We start from the raw sequence: 24,770 nt of genomic DNA on the forward strand, positions 1-24,770 counted from the left end.
TTTTTTTTACAAAATACATTTTTGAAATACAAAATAGGTAAATATACAGAACATCTTATATATAACGTTTCTACCTCTCTAATTTAAAATTAAAATTAAAAATAAACAAGGTAAATTAAAAATAAAAAATAAACATTCTTTGGTATGGAGTCTAGGAAGGGGTGAGTCTTAAATGTTTTTTAATTTTAGTTTTAAAAGTTTGATAATTTTTTATAGATTTTAAGTTTTCCGGAAGTTCATTAAAGTTTTTTTACCTATGTACGTATAATGGTTTAACGCTGCTGTTGTTTTACATCTGTGCAAAATTAAATTATTAGAAAATCTAGAGTTACTAGTTTAAGTGGTCAATTAACACACAACGGAACATTCACCTTTCTGCCTATGTTTAAACATCCACATTTCCTCAACTCTTCCATCTGTTGACTTGTGTGAAGTAAAAAAGCTAAAACCTTCGTCATGTTTTTTTAAATTTTTTTTATTTTTGTATGGGAGTTGCATTATTTTTACCTTTCTTATAATATAAAAGGTTAATATTTCAAAAGAGGATTTTTTTTCAATATTTTTTTTTTAAATTTAACAAAATTGTTGAGATCAGGAAAGATATACTAAAGTGGGCCTATCAGAAACTTCTCAGCATTTGCTCATGTGGAGAGGAATCCACTTAAAACTCTTCAGGAGAAGCCGGCTGGTTGGCAGTAGTCAACAAGCCATCCGTTCTACTAAAAGAGTGGTTGGTATTTTGTTCCCTACTTTGGTTTATTTTACCTATTGCCTGCACTGTATTGACCATGTATGATACTTTCTCTCGGGTGATTTCTTTATAACCTATCACCGATGAGATGTCGCATAGATCTTCATCCAGACTTCTGCATCGCGCCTCCAGCTGTTGTCTTTGAAAACTGAAAAAGGAGCAAAGCATCGATAGGTGAGGGACATCTTGACGAGTATCATAAACGCATAGGCAGCTTTCGATCTCGGAGAGCTTAAAACGATGCAGGTAGCTCGTAGCCAGCATTTTGCATTATCCTGAAATAATAGGCATGGAAAATGGTAGGGAACAACATTTTAGTTACACTTCCGGTAGTGTCACTAAAATAATGATCGTTCCAGAATTAAAGGGTGTTATTCCATAATCTCTTTGCAATTTTTTCTCTCTCTCTTTTGTAACAAATTTTCATACAACAACTGCATTCGTAACATGTATGTAGATATATTTTTTTTATTTTCTTTTTTATTTTTCATTTCAAGACTCACCAAGCCACGTAATTTGGCTGGTTGGTAAAGATTATTTACATTTTATCAATAACAATAAGTTCCGTCAGCGATTTAGTCTTTATTTCCCCTTTGATCACGAAACACCGCCCTATCATAGTCTTTTTTTAGCTTTGTAAACAAATAAAAGTCGCGATAGCCTAAGTCCGGTAAATACGTTGGCTGACGCAGCAATATGGAATGTTTTTTGTTAAAATGTCGCAAAAAAGCTGCAAGGCATCCATCATTTTCGCTCTGGAGTAATCTTGAAAATTCATCGATCACACCAAAATCCACCTTACTAGTTTGTCTTTCTAAAGCAAACTACGCTTACAAAATGGCAGACACTTGACAAATTCATTACAAACATGTGAACCAATCACCTCTAACCACCATGACTTTTGCTCAGAGGAACCTCTGCTCTATCGCATCGACAGTGTTTAATATTTTGGAATAGTGTATTGAGCTCTAAAAGACAAAACATGTTTTTAAAAGAGGTGTTCTGAACTAGATTTTTTTTTATGAGAGGAATTAGGTTCAGAAAAAATTCCGTGAAGATTAAAAAAATATTTGAGCGTGTTCCATGTTAATGCAATGTTTGTCATCATTTTTTGTTCTTTTAATGTGATATGATGTGCCACGTGTTTTTTAAAATTATTTATTTATTTATTATATATACGGCCTAAGCCAATTACAAGAGTTACATGAAGAAACATAAATGCAAGAAACTGAACAAAAATAACACAAAACTATTTAGCAAAGACAAACAAGGGCAAAACAATAATTGTATACAATATATTTAAAAAAAACGAAAGACCTAAAACTTTGAGCTAAACCATGCCAATCCAACTTCAGCCCACACTGTTTAGTCGCGAAGAGATCTACGAAAAGCCGGAACATCTATCCCAAAAAATTCCAAGTCGTGTGATGAATTGACTAATCTACACATTCTGGATATTGGGGCATAAAAACCAAAGTTGCTCTTAAAAGATTTTATAAATAGCAGATTTTGACTTCTGGTGACACGGTTGGGAACATGAAAAGAAATTGATTGCAACAGAGATGGGACATCACTTAAAGTATTAAGTTTTTTCTATAACGCATATACGGTCCATCTCAGTTCTACGTCTCTCCAATGAAGACAGATTAAGAGATTGCTCTATTTCAAAATATGTTTCTTTCAAAATATGTTTTTTTCTTTCAAAATTATGTTTCTTATATTGCATTATATTTGTTTTGCTATTTCATTTAAGTTAAATATTCGCCCAACTCAACACAGAACTTAATTCTTATAGAATTGAGATATGTGTCTCAAAAAATGTTGTTTAAATATACTACTATGAATAAATATAAAATAAAATGAAATTAATGATAAAGGAAAAAAATAGTGTTTACAAAAGTTGTATTTTAACTATGGAGAAATAAAAGTTTCGACACATACAGGAGTTTTTGAAGACTCTTACAGTAAAATAAATAAAACAACTTTGTTTTTAACCACTGATTTTTATTTTTCACCAACCGGTTTCAAAGCAAACAAGCTTCTTTGTCAAGGTTTATGTAACTAATAATAATAACAAAAACAAAGTTGTTTTTATTTATTTTACTATAATGAATAACCACAAAGTTAGTGCTTCAAATATAAATTTTATACTCTTACAGTGTTTATAATAGCGCCAATGAATGATCAGTCATTAATTTAATTTGCAAAATAAGCTTTCTCAAAAATGGCAATTTAGGAAGTTGGCAATACATTTAGTAACATGAGTCTTCGAGTAATGCATTTACTTTAATATTGGTAATGCCACAGAGAGAAATAAAAAGACGCGTGTTCTATATATTATTGTTTTCTCAATTAAAAAAATCCATGAAAATTGTCGATTACGGATTAAAATATAAGGTGTATTTTTTTATCAAACCTCGCATGTCTAAAGGTCGGGGAATAATATTGTGCGGTTTTTTTAAATAAAGTTAAGAGATAGATATAGTTTGTTTTGTGACACCGTTTAAAGGATTGTTTTATGTAACCAAAGTCCATAGAGCTACTCAGATTAGATTGGTATCAGATTTTGAGATTGAGGACTAACCTAAGTTTATAAATCCCGCACCCACCACTAAAGTTCCGATCGCCATAAATATACCCGAAATGTTGTCAGCTTCATTTAATAGCGTTTCATATTAAGTTTGATTTAAAGTCCTTGAAAATACATTAAACGGGATTAAATAACTAACAGTAAGGAATATAAATAATAACAATTTATTAGTAAAACTCGAAAGTATTTTTTAGGCGTTTCGTACCAAGAAAAATATTTAGTGAGCTATTGAATTTTTGTTAATTTTTTCATCACTTTCCCTTTTACTTCCAGTGATGCATAGGGCACTGTATTAAAGTAAGATGATGCAAAAGCAAGTTCATTGGTTGGTACTATTTGGATTTTTTTTTAAGGTGATTAAAACAATGAGGTGTTTGTTTTTTTTTTGCAACACAACAGGCTAGGAGGCACAATTAGAGTCTTTACAATAACAAATTATTTGATTTCGTAAAATTGCCTAATAAATTTTGATAATGATTTCAGTAAAAATTTGAGCATATATACGATAATAAAGGTGTAAAAAACAATTTTATAGGACTATTTCTCATAAGGAAGGCTTAAAAAAATAAAAAATATAATGTTCCATAGTTCAATAATGAAATAATTTACTTAATATATATTATTATCAGTGCACGTTGATGTCAACTTTTAATAGCAAGTGTCATATCAGCACGTTGTTATATTTTTGTGCCACTAGACTTTTTTAACAATTTGTGCTTCTACTATTATTTTATTTTTTGTATGCATTTTAGGTAAAATTTGTTGTTATTTAAATATCATAACGTTAGTTTCACATTTTTTATGCAATTACTATTGGGTAGTGGGATTTGTATTTTAGTCTAATTAATGTCCCAACGAAGAGATGAGTATGTCTCGAAACCATTTGAAATAGAAAAATTGGTAAGTGGTTATTTACAAATATTAACTAACATTCAACGATGTTTTGAGTATGTCAAAATGTTGGTTGACAGGCCGAATTTCTTTCCTGGGGAGTATTTTCGATTTAAAGTTGTTGTTGCAACCGTGTGCACAAAATTTTTTGAGAAGGGGATATGGAAATGTAGATCTCAATAACTCGAGACAAAAAAATCCAGCCTATCTAAAAACATTTGGACATATTAAAACGTTGTTGAATTAACTACTAACCGGTAAAAGAAGAAAGATAAAAATTTGAAAATTGTTTTTTGGCGTTGCCTAATAGATGAATTGGTTCAACCGGATGAATCTCACCCACATGGTAAAAGTTTCAGCTCTATAACTTCATGACAGTGAACAAATAGAAGAATTGAGAAAATGTTTAATTTTAAACATATAAATGGACTATGTAACTTGATTTTTTTTTTCAGCTTCAGTGCTGCAGAGCGGCGTTTATTTAATAATTAAAACATACATATAAAAATTTGTTACCCACTAAGACTTTTTGATGGGACACTTTTTTTAAAAATTTTTATGACAGGTATATATTACATTTATTTTATTTATATTTTACAAATTTATTAATAAACAGGCACTATGAAGTATCTAGAAGATATTTCTTCAGTGCTTTTTTTTTCATTTGAAAATCTTTCATGTTAGTGATATTGATGGACGGGTTGTAATTTTTGAAGACAATACGGTGTTTCTATTCCACGCTAAAATCCGGAAAAAAGTATTAAGTAAAAGTAAAAAAAGCTTGGAAAAGATGAAAACATGGCTAGACTATAACTTACTTACATTTAACGAGCACAAAACCAAATATCTGACTCATAAACCAACGGAATCAGCCAACATAAAGAATTCGAAATGTCGATAAAACAAAAAATCTAGGTATACATATTGATTATTACTTAAGATGGAACATACACGTAGATAAGACAGCAACCAAACCAAGGAAAATAATGTATTTATTTAAAAACATCAGAAACAATGTAAACAAAACTATTTAAATTAAAATATACTGTGCTCTGGCACAATCAATCATCAATTCCGGAATAATGGGATGGGGAGGAACAAGTAAAACCACATTAGAGCCAATAATGAAATCATAAAAAGCCTTATTGAGAGAAGCCAAAAAAAACCATACCAATACTCTACAGACAGACTTTTTACATAATGTCCAGTACTAGACATAAGGCAAATATACATTAAGATATTTTTAAGACATTTTCATCAAAAGCCTGACAGACAACAAATTTACAACATAAGGCAAAGACAAAAAACAATATATAGTAAAAAACGAATTAGGGACAAAGCTACTATTCTTTTCTGACCCCTAAGCTGTACAACTTTTTAAGTAAGGATATTATCAGTAAGCAAAATGAAAATCAATGTTTTCAAAAATTTAGTCCATAAACGGATTGCTGAAATGACTATACAGGAGGCTGAGGAATATGTTTCATGTAACAGAATATAATTTTTATTTCTTGAAAGTCCTACATCATTTTATTAATAAAGGTATCTATTAAAATCTTTTTTCATATTTCTTTTGAATTTTTAATATTTATTTTGAATTTTTACCGTATAATATTTTGATGTGACTTGACAACTGATGTGAAAGTATGTACTATTTTGTAAAAAATAAATAGTACACTGACACTCCGGAACGCGCTTGTGGGCCAGTGAAGTGCCTACATTCATAAATAAAAAGTAAATAATATTGAATGTCTCTTTTGTATAAACATTTTTTGTAAACGATGTATTTGTATTATATAGTGGATCCAATAGAAAAAAACATAGACAGAATGGTGAATGTTAGACAGCGTGGAAAGTGGCCACTAAACCAGCCAATATACCTAGACGTCCATATTCCCTTCTTATTTTTTTCCCCACTCTGTTGCAACAAATTCCGATCAACTGAAGTTCATTCTAATGAATAAATGCTATTTCCGATGCTGGCACCCGCTTATATATATTTTTTTGAAACATAAAACAAGAACACTTTTCCTAAAATTTAAATCCTGCAGCAGTCATGTTGAGTATATGCAAATCAGATTTACGAACCTCTTTATGAAATATAATCCCAGTTATCAAACTTCAAAACATCTCCAAAATTTATCAACACTTGTAACGATCCTGTGGTTTGCTGGTCTGTAATATATTTTGATAAGTTAAAATGCTAATTTTGTAATTAATATTCATTGAATCAAATTTATACAATGTTAAATAGCAAATAGGGAAAATGAATTTGATACTTTACCTTCGAAACAATAAAATGTAACTTTGTAAATCCTTAACCATTGGAGATTTAACATTTAAGGCAGAAATATAATTATTGTTTAAGTCAAACGTATTCATATTTAAATCCACTTTTGTCTTGAAATTTTAGTGGAATCAAATAGGATCGAAATGAAATTTCTAATATGTAAGTTTAGGTCAGGTATTGGTGAATCGTGTAAATAAATTCACCATTGCGTTTCAAAAATAATTTAAGATAGCGGAAAAGTAAAATAATTTTCCAAACTGACAATGTGAGCGGGCAATGGATTATGCAGCCAATAATTTACTAAAGATTTACTCGGAAATAAACACGTAATAACACTGGCTAACCTGATGTTGAGTCTTCTTTCTTCTTGGCAATCAGCTCACGTAACCAGATTTGTGATTTGGAACACTGCAGGCAAACAAGTTTCGTCTGGAGACGGCGGATGATGATGAACGGCAATAGATGATGAAATTTTTGGGGCGTAGTGCGAGTTTAGGCCAATATATAAAAATTTTTATGATGAAAATTGCGGAATACTTGTCAATTTTAAAAAAATGTGCGTAACATTCGCAGAGAGCGCAGGACCAAACAGTGTCGTAAAACCAAAAATGTCCAGTCAGGCGTAGCATCCTCACTAAACCAAAATTAGCCAGTATCTACATGCATATGATTATTCTGGCTAAAATAAAAAACAAATTATCAGCTCAACCGTGTATTTTAATATATTATTTCTGCGAGGTGACATATTTAGTTAAAATAATTACTTTAATGCAAGTTGATATGTTTTATTCAAATGTAACATTAATTTGAATATGAAATTTGTAATAATCGGTGAAAACAGAAGATCACATATTAATGAATATAATGTACTAGACGATAGTAACATTTCCTATCACTGTCAACATTTAGGAATTTGAACCAGGTGATCAGTTTATTAATTGATTTTATTTATACTACCCCTTGTCCCAACCTTATGGAAGATGAAAGGGTTTAAAGCAAGAGTGAAAGAGACATTGAAAATTATAAATGTAAATATTCGTTTGCGGACTGAATTTGGTTAGTAGAGGAAGAAATATAATTAATTCATAATGAAAAAAAAATTGCTTGCATGTATTAGTGAATCCGAAAAAAAAAAATATTTTATTTATTTCGAATACAAACAGATGTACAATTTTAATGGTTATAAATACAAATTAAAAATATATATATATATAAATAGTAGGGTCTAATAATGCAAATCCAATGATATGCATTTACTTTATTAAGCTGAAATAAAGCGACGACGCGCGACGGTTTAAATGATTTAAAGAATAAATACACTTTATATGAAAATAAAATAAATAAAGACAAAACAAGGAGATAGTGGAAAAAGAAAGAAGGTAATCGATAAAAAGTGGTGAAGGATGAATAAATAAAGTGGGAGTAGAAAATTGCATTTGATTTAATAAATAGTAAGGAGCAAGAAAAGAGACAAAACGACTTTTCTCCTTTGTTCGGATTAATATAAAGGGGATTTGAGTATGTGGTGCATGCTTTCAATGTTCGTTGGCAGTTAATTTCAGAACTACAGGACGCAAACCTGACTTGGGAGGATGCACAGAAGATGGCAGCTAACAGAGATACCCGGAAGTTCTTTGTGGACACCTTATTATTATTTATTTTATTTATTTATTTATTTGACGGACTTATACAGTCCATTCTTACGATGGTAAATACGATTTTTTATAATAAATACAGGCACTAATAAAATAAAATAAAACTTAATAAAATTCATGCTAGGACATAAAAAAAATATGTTCCAACTAAGAAACAGACGTGATATGATAATAGTTTTTTTAATAGATAATAATATAAACATATTACAACAGAGATGAAGAACATTTAAGAAAAGGTAATATATAAGTCTAGGCATCTGCAGGGCTAATGACTTGTCAATTGCTGGTTTAAGTGGCCACTTTACAAACTGTGTAACATTCACCATTCTGTCCATATTTGAATGAATTTTCTTCATCTCTGTTTTAATATGTTAATATAAACAGCTCCCCAAGGAGTTGAATCCAGTCCTTGTCTAAAAAATTTGAACAAACTCAAAATATTGTATATAATTATACATTAAAGCAAATGTTAAAAATGAATAGAAAGTACCCATGGGATAATCAAAATACGTTATATCAAACGTCAAATTATTTTCAAAGGGGGCAGTTTGAACCCCCTAAATTCCTTCCTTATGTATGTCGTTGGCTGCGGAGGAATAATAGTCGGCGGTGGCATCCTAAGCCCCAGTTAGCAAGAGGGGTTACTTACTGTCATGGCATCAGGTGGCAACCGGTTGCAAAAAACAAACCAAACAACAAATCTCCTAATCCAACGTGAAGATTGAGGACTGGGAGGGCTGACCCTAAGTAAATGGGACATATAGCCACGAAGAAGAAGATACCCATGAATATTTTGAGCAAATTAAAAAGATTGTGGAAAAGGCTGGATTTAGATTAAAATTTATTGCAACATAGATAGTCAACAATTTTAAGAAGTGGTTATGGAAGTCTTTATATTAACAGGGCTTATGACCAACCATTGGCTGGATCCGAATTGCGGCCCGGGGTTGCCCATATGTGATATAAAGAAACACAAAAATGAAACTAATTTCTTCTGGAAGTATTTTTTATGTCCGCAACTGTTTTCAGAAAAATCATAACAATAATTTTAATTGCAGTAAAATGACTGATAACCATGTCGGCCTCGCGGTGTAATGGTCAGCGCGATTGCCTACTATGCGAGAGGTCTCGGGTTCGATTCTCGACATGGTTTATACGAAATATTCATTTTAAAGTGTATTTTTAGACAAAAATATTTCATAGTCCCTGAAGCGCAAGACCGATCATCTAAAGTAATAAAATATCAAGTACCAATTCAGTGCCTTATGCATCATAAGGTGTGAAAATGGAATGACGATGATGATGAAAATGACTAAAAGCGCGGCAACGAGAAAATTCAGTGTTTTTTTGTTGTTGTTAATATGCTATTATAAACCAAGCTAAAATTTGTTTTTATTTTTTTTATTCTTATCATCAGCGATATGATTTTTCAAAGTTTTGTATTTCTGAAATTACTCCGTGTGTCACGTTTCAAGTTTTCTTCCGCTTCAACTCGGTCAGTTCTACCGATTAGTCCGTTGACGGTAAGTGTACAGGAAATTTTCCACAACTTCTTATCATTGGTTGATGCATATGAACTAGTGACGTCGTTAGTTTTGGTTGAAATATTTTTCACTTATAAGTGTAAAATGTCATACCACAAAGTGAAAAATGTTTTTGATAACAGTAATGAAATATTTTTCGTTCATTTTCAAGAAAATTTGCCTCCTAATTTAATGCTCTTATTTTTACCGCGCGTAAGAAAACATTTTTTGTATCCAATTTTCCGTATGACTGAAGTTTCTTATTTTAATAAATAAAACACCAGAAAAAATGTGTTTTTAAAGAATAATGTAGAAATTCATTATTTATTATGCGTATGACTAAAATAAATAATATTCTAAAACAGGAAAACTAAAAACAAGAACAAAACGAAAATCACAAATTTTGTTAAATTGAATAGAATGATTAATTTCAAAGGAATTTGAAATTTTAGTTGGGAAATCAACAGTTCTACATACATATTTAAAGTTAACAAACAGATATAGTGTATAAACTCAGAACTAATAACAGATATCCACAAAGTATGCAAAGTTAGTAAAGAAAATATATTACATAAATAACTACATATTATTAGTTTATATATAAAAAATGTTATTTTCATGTACTCGTTATTATTTTTCAATAATCAAAGAATTTTGTAATTTTTTTAAAAACAGTAATTTTTTGTAAATTATGCGGGATAAGGACAAAAATTCTTGAAGAGAGGATAAGGAGGGGAAGGGAGATGTACATTTTTATTATTATAATGTCTACTAAGTTACATAATGCATTTTTAGTGTAAATTTTAAATCTGACAGAGTGATGTTTGTATAATCTATATCTTTAAATTTTGTATTGTACACTGAAAAAATCCAACGAAAAAAAACATTTTTAACAAACGATTTTTTACTTATTGGTATATGAAACAGGTGGTACCGTCTACAAATCCTGGCTGGCACATGTATTGTTATTATACAAAGTAGTTCTGAACAGTCAACTATTCCTGTCATAATTTTGTAAAGCAGTAGTTGGTCCGCACACACTCTGCGGTATTGTAGAGAAGTGATTCCATGGTAGGTGGAGGCAGTGAGAGTTGATACATACGAAATACCGGTTTTGTATTTTAGGTACTTTATAAATTTGTTTTGAATATTTTCTCTTCTTGTAATATATATGGCATACTGGGGATTCCATATCAGAGATGCGTATTCCAAATGGCTTCTGACAAACGTATAATATAATGAAATTACGGCCTTCGGATTATCAAAGTGTTTACTCATTCGAATTATGAAACCAAACATGCTCATTGCTTTGGAGGTAATTTTATTGATATGCGATTCAAAAAGTAGTTTTGAGTTGAGTTGAGTACATTACAAGTACAAAACTTTTTGAATACACAAGGTGTTTTCAATTATTAAGAAATATGCCCGAATGATGACTATTTATCAGGTAACGAATTGCACAAACAGCTTGTCTATTTAGTTATTAAATTAAGACAGTTTGAAAAGGTGAGGAGGTAGAGCTATTCAATTATAACGTAGATAAAACTTTTACATTTAAACTAGTTAATTACTTAACTTCTTAGTTTAGTTGTTAGATTTGGATTAATCAACTTGGGTCAGCTTAGGTAACGTTAAAAAAGTTTACGGCTTGTTAAGTCAGGTGAGGTTTAACTTTTGTTGTGAGGGTTTAATTAGGAGGTAAATCAAGTCATAATGTACTTGTGTTTCATGGAATTTTATTTAATTACGCATATAGGGCTTTTGCGTAAATAATTTTCCATATATCGTTTGTCCCGAAAAACAAAGACGCGAGTACGAAAAATTCGAAAAGTTAAATATGACTTAATATTTATAAAGGCCATTTTACCTGTAAAAACGTGTAGAAAATCAAAGTTCAATTGGGTTACAAATTAAGAAATCAGGCAAGAGTATAAATTTGAGTCAGGTATAATTGATCAGGTTAAGAAATGGTCTTTGAGATGGTTTGCTGATGTAAAACGAATAGATGACACAATAATGGTAAAATAAGTATTTATAGTGAAAATATAAGACAAGGACGACCAAAAAAGACGTGACATGACCATATAACCCAAAACCTTTAGTCCGATTATGTCAAAAGCAGGCAGAACGGAGAGCCTGTACACATTGATGCGCCACATTCATATATCTTGTCATACGACAAAATTTATAAATGTGTGATGAATGTGGAAGAAGCTAGGAATGCATGCCAGGACAGATGTATGTGGTGGTCCATTATCTCTGCCTACCCCTACGGGGAAATGACGTGATGGTGGTAATGGTAGGACAATGACGTTTTTGTAGTCGTATTATTTACCGCCAGAGAGCGGTTATGTCGCTATCGCATTGGGGCAAATTTCAGAACTACATAAATAAGAAAAAATATTGGAATAATGACACAATTGTGAGTTGCTTGTCAATTTTACGGCAGCTTTTGCGGTAACCTTCAGTCAAATTTGTAATTGTCTCGAATAACATTCCGCAGAATATTGATAGCAATGCATTGCTTCAATGAAAAAGATAAACAAAATTGTAAATGTGATTTTGGGTAAAGGTTGTGTTTTAGCACATGTATCATTATTCTACTAGAGGTGGTAAAGAAAATGAAGCAGTTGTTTTTCCAAAATAACTAAAAAGTTAGTTACTCTCCCCTTCTTCTATTAAAAACTAGTAATGGTACGAGAAACAGTTTCTCAAATAACAGCTTCGAGCAGCGTGGCTTGTAACATTATATTTTTTGAAAATGTTCCAGCAGTTGCTTCTACTAGATTTTTTGCCCTCACTGCTCCAAACTGTTATTTAGAAACATTTCCTATTGTGGAACAGTAACTGTAATTGCAACTTTTTTTAAATAACTGAAACGCCCATCTCTATTTTTCATCCACAGCAAAAACTCATCAATTTACTACGAAATGTTGCATGTTTTTAAGTAACATTCGAAATTTCACCTGCTCTTTTTGGTTTGACAGTATTTCAGTCGGCCTCAAATTCATACCCTTTCCCTTCCTGTCGTTTATTTACTGCACTACTAGAATCCTTTATCATTAAAAAAAAAGAAATGTCATGATCACTTCAGGTGTACCACAGGGTGCACATCTAGTGCCCCTTCTTTTGAATTTATTTGTCAATGATATTGTCAATGCGCTCTCTGCTACAAATTTATGGCTTTTTGCTGATGATAACTTTAATCATTAGAAACTGTATTGGACTACAAGATGAAATTGATTATTTTGTTATGAGAGTTGCAATTTTTTTTTTTAAGAGTCATTGACACATTTCTGGTCATGCAGTTATAAGAAGAGATCCCAGCAGAGTACTTGTACGAGGTTCCTGTTATTTGAATTATTTAATCAAAAAAACATGTACGACTTTTGCTTAGAGAAATTTCCCTTTTGTAGCCCCAAGAACGTCCTGGATGAACATATAAAGTTCTCTAAAACTTTTCCATTTTCAGGAGAGGTGAACAACTTTAGAATTTGCCCAAGGGAAGAGACCATTACAGGAAACTGCTGCAAGATATTGAATATATTTATGTAATATTAAGCGTGTTGTCCAGATGTTTGTTGAAATATATGTGTGTGTAATAATTTTTAACTTTTATTTTTGCTATTATTCAATCATGTTCATGCTTCCACTTTCTACTATGCTGAATCTCAACTCAACACTAGGTTTTTTGCCTCATAGAGTTAAGGATGCTTAGTTTATGGTCTCTTACACATGTTATTAATATTAATCGCATCGAGTTAATTAAAAAAAAAATGGCATACAATTTTGGAATCAGAAGAAATAATACCGATGCAAAACTTTTTATCGACATATCGAGTTATTCAATACACCGATATAATGCAAACGTAATCTGCATCTTCAAAGTGCTTCATGGTTTATTTTACGTCTTGACAATTTTTCAACTAATACCTGTTAATGTTCCTTCAGAAAAAAAAAACGTTCCTTGGTAATGATAAGACTAAATGTGGTTTCCAGGCACCCCGACCTAGAATAATCAGACTTGTTAACAAAAATCGGAATCAGAGTGATTTTAATTGTACGTTCAAAACTTTTTTTAAAAATCTTACAAATCATTGAAAAAATAAATACTTATATTCTATAAATTTCTTATACTTACATATATTCAACCTGGATCTCATAACATTTGTCTTTTTTGTATGTCATTGTTTTTTAAAAAATATTTTGTTCCTTGTTTTATGTATGCTTATATAATGTCTTTTTCAAATTTACTCTTCTCGAAAATTTATAATAATAAAATGTTTGTATTTTGTGTTCATGAATGTAATTTACTGATAATATTCTCAATAAAATGCGCATAAAAAAACTTTTGAAGAACTGCTATCTATTTCAGAACAAGTTAAACCTAGGATAGTTAGTAAACATACTGACAATTCAAATTATGTACTATTTTAATATTTTTTTTTACCTTTTGATAGAATAAGCTGCACTCAATCAAAATAAATGCCAATTTTGTCGGCATTGATAATAGAAATTTACTAGTTGAAAATGGCCCTGAAATCGACTTTTTTTATAGAACTGGAATCATATCAAAAGACCGCAATAAATTTCGTATTAAATTCATAATAAAACTGGGGTTTAATCAGAATCCAAATTGTATTTGGAAGTTTATTCTTATATTACATGATTGTTTTTCTTTTTTACCAGGTCTCTTGGGTACGACGAGGTCCCGAACCAGATAAATTGGAAATTCTTACTATAGGACAACAGACCTATACTGCTGATACAAGGTAAAATTCTTAAAATCAATTAAATACATTTTTTTAACGAAAACGTTTTTGAAGTCTTCAAATCAAACAAAATAGTCTTGAATATGTTACGATATCGCAGAAACGCAAAATGTTTATTTAAGAAACACATTTGACTTAATTTTACACAATAAAAAAACCCATTTGGGGACATGCATGTAAAAACAATAATTTATTGACGAATTTTTACTATTGCTTGTAATATTTATATATTAGTTGTTAACATAAGTTGTGTCAGTTTTTTTTAAATTAAAAAATTAAAATAAAATGATAAATTTAATGTAACACATCGTTCAAAAGAAAATTTTCTGTTCTATAAGATATTTAATTTGTTGATATTTGCATTCAATCGAAGGAATGAAAGAGAAAACGAATAAGGATAAAACATGATTGATTTATTAGTTATAATCTATTTTCTTGTTTTCTTTATTTGAAAAAAACAGACACATATTACGTTAACACCCACACTTAAGGTATTTTTTTTATAATGAAGCTTTCATGGCGGTTGTCGAAAAAAGCTTTCTGATTTTTTAATACCAACCTGATATTTGTACTATATTATTTAACACATTAGTCAATAATGTATTTTTTTAATTTGTTTTCTGCTTTATTCCCTCTTGTAATAAGTTCATGTCCCTGAACAGGTGGATGACGATGTCCATCTCCAAGTCTGAATGGAATAATACTTTTAGCGTATATTATTAGGCATATCTCAGACACATAAAAGGCCTTTCAAAGTTGATGTAGATGAGATTCTTATTGGTACTTTGAGAAAAATTTAAATGATGCCTTTTTGTTCATTAAATATTCGTTTAAGATGTGTAGCTGCAGTAAATCACCACCATATTAGCCCATATTCTCGGTGTCGTTGGCAAAGTGCAGAAAATATTTTTTTCATATCAATTCTTGCTTCTTGCTAATGACAACAAGATATTTTAACTTATCGAATCTCTCAATGATTTTTTTTTTTTCAACAGGATATTAATTGTTTTGATAAATAATGCGACATTATTTGTCTTTATCTTAACGTTGACAAATGTAAAATAATATTTTTCTCCCGACAAAAAACTTAAACAATTCAACTTCAAACTAAAAAGCATTTTCCTTTCAATGGTTTTGTCAATAAAGGATCTTGGCATTACTTTAGATAGTAAACTCTCTTATCGTAAACACATTAGTAATATTGTAAACAAACCTCTCCCAGTTTATCAATAGAAAAATGACGGACTTCAAAAACATTATTATAATATGTATCTCCAATTTGGTCTCCACTCAATAAGACTCATATTGACTATATCGAGTCAGTCCAACACCTTTTTTTTTTAGCAAAGAGGCACTGTTGCTCGGATTGCAAAGAGGTAATACGAGTACTATTCCTATTTTGAAATAGAGCAATCTTGAAACGTAGAATTGAGATGGACGTTATATGCATTTTCAAAATACTTAATGCTATAAGTGATATCCCATATTTGTTACAATCGATTTTTTTTCATGTTCTCAAGCATGTCACCAGAAGTCAAAATCTGTTATTTATTAAATCCTCTAAGAGGAACTTTTGTTTTTATGCCCCAATGCCAATGTCTAGAATATATAGATTTGTCAATTCAACAAAACTTGGAATTGTTTGCGATAGATCTTTTGTCTTTTTATAGATCTTTTAAATATATTTATTTAAAATATAACAATTTACCACAAAGTTAGTGCTACAAACATCCAACATTTTACAAACGGAAACTCAATTTAATCGTCGCGTCGTGCAGCTACAAAGCGCATGGACGAGTAGAATTCTAGAAAATCGTGTTTATTAATAAATTGTATACCATTATTTTACTGCCCTTTTTTGTCTTTGCTACGCAGTTTAATGTTCTTTTTGTTTAATTTGTTAAGTTTACATTTGTTTCTTTATGTTACTATTGTTATCGGATTAGACCATATAAGTATCAAATAAATAATGCTACATGTTTAACTTTTCAGATTTTCCGTGGAGTTTCTGAGTCCTAGCACTTGGAGGTTAGTTCTGCGAGGAGCAGTCGCCTCTGACTCTGGGACTTACGAATGTCAACTTAGCACCCACCCTCCTCTCCTATCGAGACACCAGCTCACAGTCAACGGTATTTTTTAATTAATGTAATGTAATTACCCCTCGGACTCGGTTTAATTCGTGGAAGTCAAATATGAGTAAAGTGTGTATCTATATTTCAATAAATAACTTCTGAACAGCTCGGGGATGCCATAAGCAATGAGAATGTATTTATATGTATACTAGCGGACCCGACAGACGTTGTCCTGCCCGAACGTTGGCTTGCCTGCTATTATCTTGGAAAAATACTTTTCATCTAGGTACTTGTTAGTGATTAAATTCCAAAACTAAAAATTGTTCATATTCAAAAAGTATTGAATTTAAGTAGGTACTTGTTTATATTTGAGTTCCAAAATATAAAAATAATATATTTTTTAAATTATGGTGTTCTTTTTGCAAACGTTAAGCTCCGGTCGTCTCACCAACAAAAGTGTGTACTTATGTAGGAATAAGATTTTTATAAATGTATTGAATTAAATATTATTTTGGTGTCACCAAAAATCTAATAAAATGAAATAAATGGGTGCAAATTATAAAAAATTTAAGGAAAAAATCTAATTGAGATCCAAAAAAAACAAAAATCGTTTGTAAACATTCAAAAACAAACTTTTTTATAGACAAAAATAACATTTTTCCATTTTTTTGCAAACGCATTCTACTCGAATGCAACCCTGGTCGATCGATGAATAAAACATAAATGTTCTTTTAACATAAAACTTCTTTTTTACATCTAAGATTGAAAATTTAATATCTTTAAACATGCACAGCGCAAAGATCTATATTTTTCTGAAAACCACACGTAAATCGGTTAAGCCGTTTAGAAGGAGTACGGTGACATCACGAGTATAGAGGCATTACATATATAAAGATATATCGTTCACTTCCCAACCTCTTAATAATACTAACATTACAACAGACATGAATAGCAATTTACAGAAGGGAATATAGAAGTCTAGGCACCCACAGAGCTTATGACCTGTCATTTTTTATTTATTTATATTTATTTATGTTTTACTCTTACAAACTATCAACAATAATAAAAATAATGTGACCTCACTGGGGTTACCCGTGACGAGGACCCTAAATAATAAACTTTTTTGAAATGTTTTTACATTTGAGAATAAATAAAGAAGACCAACTAAATAAACAGAGATAATTCACAAAATATTCAGACAGTTTTAAAAACAAGGTATATAATATGTGCTTCTTTATTTCGTTTCTATAATAAAATCTAATTTTATCTCTAATTCTGAATATTATATATATTTTTTTATTTTTGACACTTGTGCAATAATATTTACACACATGTTCACCCTCACTCCATTATAACACCCTCTCACCCACCCTTTCACACACTTACACTAAAAAAACACACTAGCATGTATTGTACGAGTATTTTATGTATTTTTGTGGATATCTGTCATTAATATTTTTCTCTGTATATTTTTTTTGTCATATTTTTTTACATGTATTACTGTTGATATTAGTTATAAATAAAATAAAAATAAAATATTATTGGCTGGTTTATGTGGCCACCTTACAGACTGTGTAACTTCCACCATTCTATATATATTTGAACATCTACATTAATTCGGCTCTTCAATCTGTTGACGTTTGTGAAGTTAAAGAGCTTTTGTTGCGGGTAAGATTCAACTGATTGAATTATTTCACTTTCATAATAGGCAACACCTGAAAATATTTTTTCCAATAGTTATACTTCTTTTTGGACCAGGTGGATTTATCAACAATGTTTTGAGATTGTCCAAATTTTTCTCTCTATAATAGATTTTCAACGAAATCCCAAAATCACCAAAAAAACCTTTTTATTGTTCTTTGAAAAATCATCCATCAATGACGTACAATAAATCGGCAAGGTTATTTATTTTTTATTTATGTTTATTAATTTATTTATATATACGCCCAATGGGAATTTTTCAGGACATATTGACACATATAATTTTTTTATAAAAAAAGTAGGAAGACTCAATGGTATATAGTAGACTTTGAGGGAGTGAAAGCGGGAGAAAGGTGTTTAAAATTGAATTTGATTCAGTGATCGTTTGAACGAATACAACTTGTTATCAAAGAAATCGAGACTGGTATATTTGTTGGGAGACTTAAGAATTCTGGGCATAGGAGAATGAAAACCATAGTTAGTTCTATGGTTGTCGGTATGAAAGAGTAAGCTTTGTCTGAGGTTTCTAGTTGAGATATTTAATTTTATTGAGCTCAGTTGTTCAAGCGCTTTAAAGGGTGAGTTGAGAATTTTAAATAAGACTAGAAGGTCGGATTTATTTTGATGGTCTTAAAGAGAAGATATATTTAAGGTAGTTTCTAACTCATTATACGTATATAGGTCTTTGGATAAGCCCATTCTCCAGCCTATCTTTATCATTTTAATTTATTTTATTTATCATATCAATTTACAAATAGTTAAGAGAAAAAAATGAAAAAAAAAAAAAAAACAATATACCTACATAGGAGAGGCACCGCGGCGCACTTGGTTAGACGGCCAACTGTGAAACAGGCGTCACGGGTTCGAAGCCCGCCAGTTGCAAGAAATAAAATTCAAGGATTTTTTTTTCTCATTTGGTCTGGGTGTTTTTTGGCGGAGGATTAGCGGGTTATTCCTTTCAAAAAATAAAAATATTTATTTATTTTATTTAATTTTTATAAATACATTTATATTACAAAAAAAAATAACAACGTATCCCTAACTCTATGAGGCCATGAGCCTTGTATTGCGTTGAGATACAACATAATAGCAAGTAAAAGCATGCACATTATTAAATGATAGCAAAATTTTATATGAAAAACTTAATAATAAACCCATATTTTGATTAACAAATATGTAGGTATGGACATGTTAAGTGTTATCATAAGTGTCCGTTTTCTTTTCAAATTAAAAAATAACTACCAAAATTCAAACAAAATAGTAAAAGTTATACGTCATTTGAAATTAAATTTTCCGTTTTACATTTTATTTGCTTTTTTTAATTTTATTTTTTTACTGCACCACAACAGACCAGGAGGCCCAATTACAGTGGTGAATTACAAAACAGAACACCCAGGCTTGAGAAAACCCAGGAATCGAACCCGGAGCCTTTCGTATGTGAGTCAAGCGTCTTGACCACTACACCACGGAGGCCGCCGTTACGTTAAATATATTATTTAATTTGATTACAACTTTCTAAAATGGAATGTCAAGTAGACAAAAGCGAGCGTTTTCTACAACTCCTGTTCTGGCTCAATTGAAGGAATAATAGTTAAAACAAATAAGGAGAATACATCATTGACAAATTTATTGTAAAATGATGATGATGTCTTGAGGAAAATAAAATTTTCCTTTGAATGATATAGATATTACTTTTATCATTTAGTGCGCTAAATTTGAAAAAAAAAAAAACGAAAACAACGTATGTTAACACCCAAAAGATTTCAAAAAGTGAAATTCATAATTTGATACACAACTAGACAATAACCTTTTGTACAACTAAGGTATTGTAGATTAACGGGTAATGAAATAAATAAAACATTATACAGTAACTACTACTACTACTACCATCACGCCATTTCCCAGTAGAGGTAGGCAGAGAAAATGGACCGCCACACACGTCTATCCTGGCATACATTCCTAGCTTCCTCCACATTCATACATCTTGTCATACACGCCCTTCGGTTCTGTCTGCTTTTGACATGACCAGACTCAAGATTTTGGTTTATCTGATCATGCCACGTCTTTCTTGGTAGTCCTCGTCTCACGTTGCCGTTCATTTTCGCCATATATACTTGTTTTACCATTCTTTTGTCATCCATTCGCTCTACGTGACCAAACCATCTCAGATACCCTTTCCTAATCTTTTCAATTATACTTGACTCATTTTTACCTTATTTTTATTTTTTAAATTAAATTAAATTTATTTTATTTTTATTTTATTTATTCGTTTCGTAAATTCATGCGTATCGTTCAAGAGTGAACGAGAGCGAAATACGATTTTGATTACGTTTAAATAAGATTGATACATGACTAAAAAACAAATTGACGGAACAAAATTGTAACAGAATAAACCTCCAAGTATACAAGAAGAAGTTTCTGCAGTTGTATGGACAAACTTCCAGGGAGAACTCTGATAGCTTGGAGAGAACAATCCTCCTAGGAAGTTTTGAAAAGACAAGCGTGGACGTCAACCGACAAGATGGGACGGCACAGTCATTGAATTATCAGAATTATCACTGGCGAATGCTTACGGAAGAGCACAAGACAGTTCCGGATTAAGGGAGAATGACCACAGATAAGCCGTGTCTAGAGTCAGGCGTGATCACCATACTCAGACATGAGGCACGAATTGAAGAGGAAGAGAGAAACAAGAAGAAACTTGATAACAAAATACCTTTTTTTTGTTGTTAAATTTGGTTCACTGCATAACCTGGACTAATCATAACTATGCTGGGCTTCATTTTAAGAATTAACAAACCTTTTAAAAAACCAAATACATTAAAAACTTTATACAAAATTTTTGTACGCAGTAATTTAGAGTTTGCATCCGTTGTGTGGAGCCCACAATACATAACAAACATAGTAAGGATTGAAAATGTTCAACGAAAATTTTTTAAATACCTAGATTATAAAAACAATAAAACACTTTGTACTTACAGCCAATTTGCCAAACAAAAACGGATTTTTTACCCTTGAAAATAGACCACTGTATCTGAATTATGCTATTTACATAAATTATTCAAAACTAAAGAAGACTCTTTTAGCCTACTTTCCAAAATTCATCTTAATGTCCCCTTTCATGTGACAAGTAATAAGTATTTGTTCCATCTGCCAGTCTGTAGCACTAACTATGCACAACACTTTTTCCTCTATCGTTCTTGCTCTAACTATAATGCTTTTCTTTTATCTTTTGATATATTTGACATGCCCTTTGATTTTTATTATTGTAATTTTTTTTTATAAATAAATTTCATAAAAGGTACATGATTTTTTTAAAACTCTAAACATATCTATTTTTACACATCTAGTCAATGTTATCACTGAAACTCTCCAAAAAAGAGACCAACTCTTGTGCTCGGAGAGTGACTTACGCTGTTGTAGTAGTTTATTGTTTATTATAAGAGTTTATATAATTTTAAATACGAGTACATAAGGAAAAATAAAAACAAAGGATATACAAAGAAAAAACATAAAACAATAATACATTCTCAAATTCTTTTATTTTTTCTTTTTTATATATTTGTATAATAGCATTTATTTTATAAATAGTGTCTACTGTATGAACCTTAAATATTTTAAATAGACTTTCCGTATTGAATGTTGAGGGTTTCTTTAAAATAACTTTAATAGTTAATCTTTGTACTATTTTAAGAGGGTTTAAAACAATGGCGTAAGAATGTATTTAAAAATAAATTAAAACTCGTTATTTCTAGCTATGATATGATCCAGTGTACTATTTAATGATGCCTATACTTACACACACCTGAACACTTACTTCTACACCAATACACATAAACACACAACTACACTTACTCTCATACAAATACACATAAACACACCCTTTTGTTAAAACACAATTTAATAATATGTATGATTCTTATTTAGAAACTTTGCTGGCCTCTCTTTACACTTTATTGTTGTTAATGTTACTTTATCATTGTTGACTGTTTATTTCTAAAAAATAAATAAGTTAAAACATCATAAACCTTTTTCTAGTCCTAAGCAACAATTTGCATGGTAAATATTTTTTTTCCGGTAAGAATATTATTGTATTGCTTCCGACTGGTAGTTTAAATGTAAATACTATTTTATAAGTACTAAAAACACTATAATACTTAGTAATCTGTAGTTTATAATAAATATGTAAATATAAGATTGTAGATACTTAATAACCTACAACTGCTGTTGATTGATTATATTTTTATTGTTGTCGATTGTCTATAACTCATAGTGGAGAATGATCCAAATCACCCGACAAATAAAAGCATTATTTTTTACCGTTAAAATTATATCATCATCATTATTCCCTCTCCGCACCTAATAGTGCATAGGGCACTGAATTGGTACACTCTCGATCTCGATCAATTTTGTTACATGAAGGTAAGGTGATCAGTCTTACGCTTCAGGTACCAGTCCAGGGACTATATAATATTCTAGTGCGAAAACACCTTTTTAAATAAATATTTCATATCAACCATATCGAAATCAAACCCGAGACCTCTTGCATGGTAGGCAAACGCGCTGACCATTACGCCACGAGGCCGACAAAAATTATATTCAAACGAAATATTTTTTCCAATTTTCGATCATAGAGGGGTTAAAAATTATATACACATGTACAAGTATAAATGTTTTGTGAACAAATATGTACGAAATATTAAATTTCAATTTTTCGCACAAAACTTTACAAAAGCGTGTCAAAATGCTAAAAGCTCAGTTAAAACGCGGTCGAGCTTTCGACCCGTATTATGTCAGCAAATAGGAAAACATACATGAATATTCTTTAGGTATGATAAAAGCGACCTTTCGATCCAAGTCGAGATTACAAACCTCTAGAGCGATTTGTGAAATATATAATTTTTACTCTTGGATTCCAAGAAGAAAAGCTTATACGTATATTGTAATCGAAAATCAGTACTGAATTGTAAATGGAAGTTATGAATGGAAGTTATGACCGAGTTCTGAATGGAAGAGGATGTATGGATCAAATATTTGCTTAACAAAACATGACAGAGAAATTTCTTGCTAAAAACCAAAAGCTTTTCTGCGCATTTGTCGATCTGCAAAAAGCGTTTGATAGATTTGACAGAGAAAAATTATGGAAGGTGTTATCGGAGTACGGAGTAAGCGGAAATCTAACACGTGCTATTGCTTCTCTGTATAAAGACAGCACAGCATGCGTTAGGGTAAACGGATCATACACATCGTAGTTTGACATTCATAAAGGAGTGAAGCGGGGATGTGTTATGTCACCATGGCTGTTCAACGTGTATATCGATAACTGCATGAAATAACTGAAAGGCTTAAGAATGGGAGCAAAAATGGGTGATTCAAATGTCAATTGTCTTTTGTATGCTAACGATGCTGTACTCCTTGCTAACAAAAAAGAGGAACTGCAATTCTTGGTAACAAAGGTTAACGATGTATGCAAGAGAAGCGATTTGCTGATGAATGTCGATAAATCGAATGTGATGGTTTTTGAAAGAAATGAAAGTATGACTAAATGTGAAATCACTGTGAATGAAGTTATACTAAAACAAGAAGAGGAATTTGTGTATCTGGGAAGTATGTTCACTAGGGATGGAATGACTGAGAAAGATATTGAAAGTAGGGGGAGTGCCGGGAACAGAGTGAACGGTGCACTTAAATCGACCTTGGCAAATAAATGCTTGTCACAAGAGGCAAAATTGGCAGTTCACAACGGAGTCCTGGTCCCGTCCCTGATGTATGGGAGCGAAGTATGGACTTGGAAAACCGGGATGAAAGTAGGCTAAATATTGTCGAAATGCGATCTCTCAGGTGAATGTATGTTAAAACTATGTACGATAGATGCACAAATGTTAAGATCCGTACATTATGTAAGGCTGAGACAAGCATTATCGACAAAATCAAGAAAGGAGCTCTGCGCTGGTTTGGACATGTACAACAAATGGACAGCGAGAGAACGGCTAAGAATATTAACAATGCAAATGTTGATGGATACAGAAATAGAGGAAGACCGAGAAAGATATGGTATGACCAAATCCAACAAATACTTAAAGATGGACATGTCAAAAGTCGGAATAATCGGCGCGCGTGCATGATAAGATGTATGAATATAGAGGAAGCGAGATCTGTATGCAAAGATAGAGTGTTGTGGCATTCTATCCTATTTGCCTACACTTACGGGGAAACGGCGTGATGGTTTGTTTGTTTGTTTTGTAAATTAGTACGCAGAAAATCTAAAATGAATTCACCAATTAAAGAAAATGAAATGAAAACGATTGATTAGTTTTAATTCATTTTGTGAAATACAAGTTTTTTATTGATTTGTATTTGCTATGTAAATAAAAGCTTCACCGGTGTGAATTAAAAAATATATCAGATCGTAGTATTTTGCAGTATCGTCATTGACTTACGGAAAAGATTAACAAATTACAACAGTGATGGAAAATACCTTAAATAAGGGAATATGGAAGTCAAGGCATTTACAGGGCTTATGAC

The 24,770-nt window shown here is 31.0% G+C and overlaps 1 protein-coding gene across 1 annotated transcript in view; it reads left to right on the forward strand.

The window, feature by feature from the left end:
- Window positions 1-24,770, forward strand: part of LOC148275332 (zwei Ig domain protein zig-8-like) — a gene marked incomplete at its 3' end in the record, with an annotated part of 70,512 nt that overhangs the window by 16,818 nt on the left and 28,924 nt on the right. Inside the window, exons 3-4 of the mRNA XM_088235841.1 lie at window positions 14,390-14,472; window positions 16,465-16,601. Coding sequence (XP_088091967.1) covers window positions 14,390-14,472; window positions 16,465-16,601 — 220 coding nt within the window. The remainder of the gene's footprint in view (window positions 1-14,389; window positions 14,473-16,464; window positions 16,602-24,770) is intronic.

The sequence above is a fragment of the Micrasema longulum genome, unplaced genomic scaffold (assembly GCF_059751315.1).
Source record: "Micrasema longulum isolate JH-2025_06_02 unplaced genomic scaffold, ASM5975131v1 h1tg001458l, whole genome shotgun sequence".
Taxonomy (NCBI): domain Eukaryota; kingdom Metazoa; phylum Arthropoda; class Insecta; order Trichoptera; family Brachycentridae; genus Micrasema; species Micrasema longulum.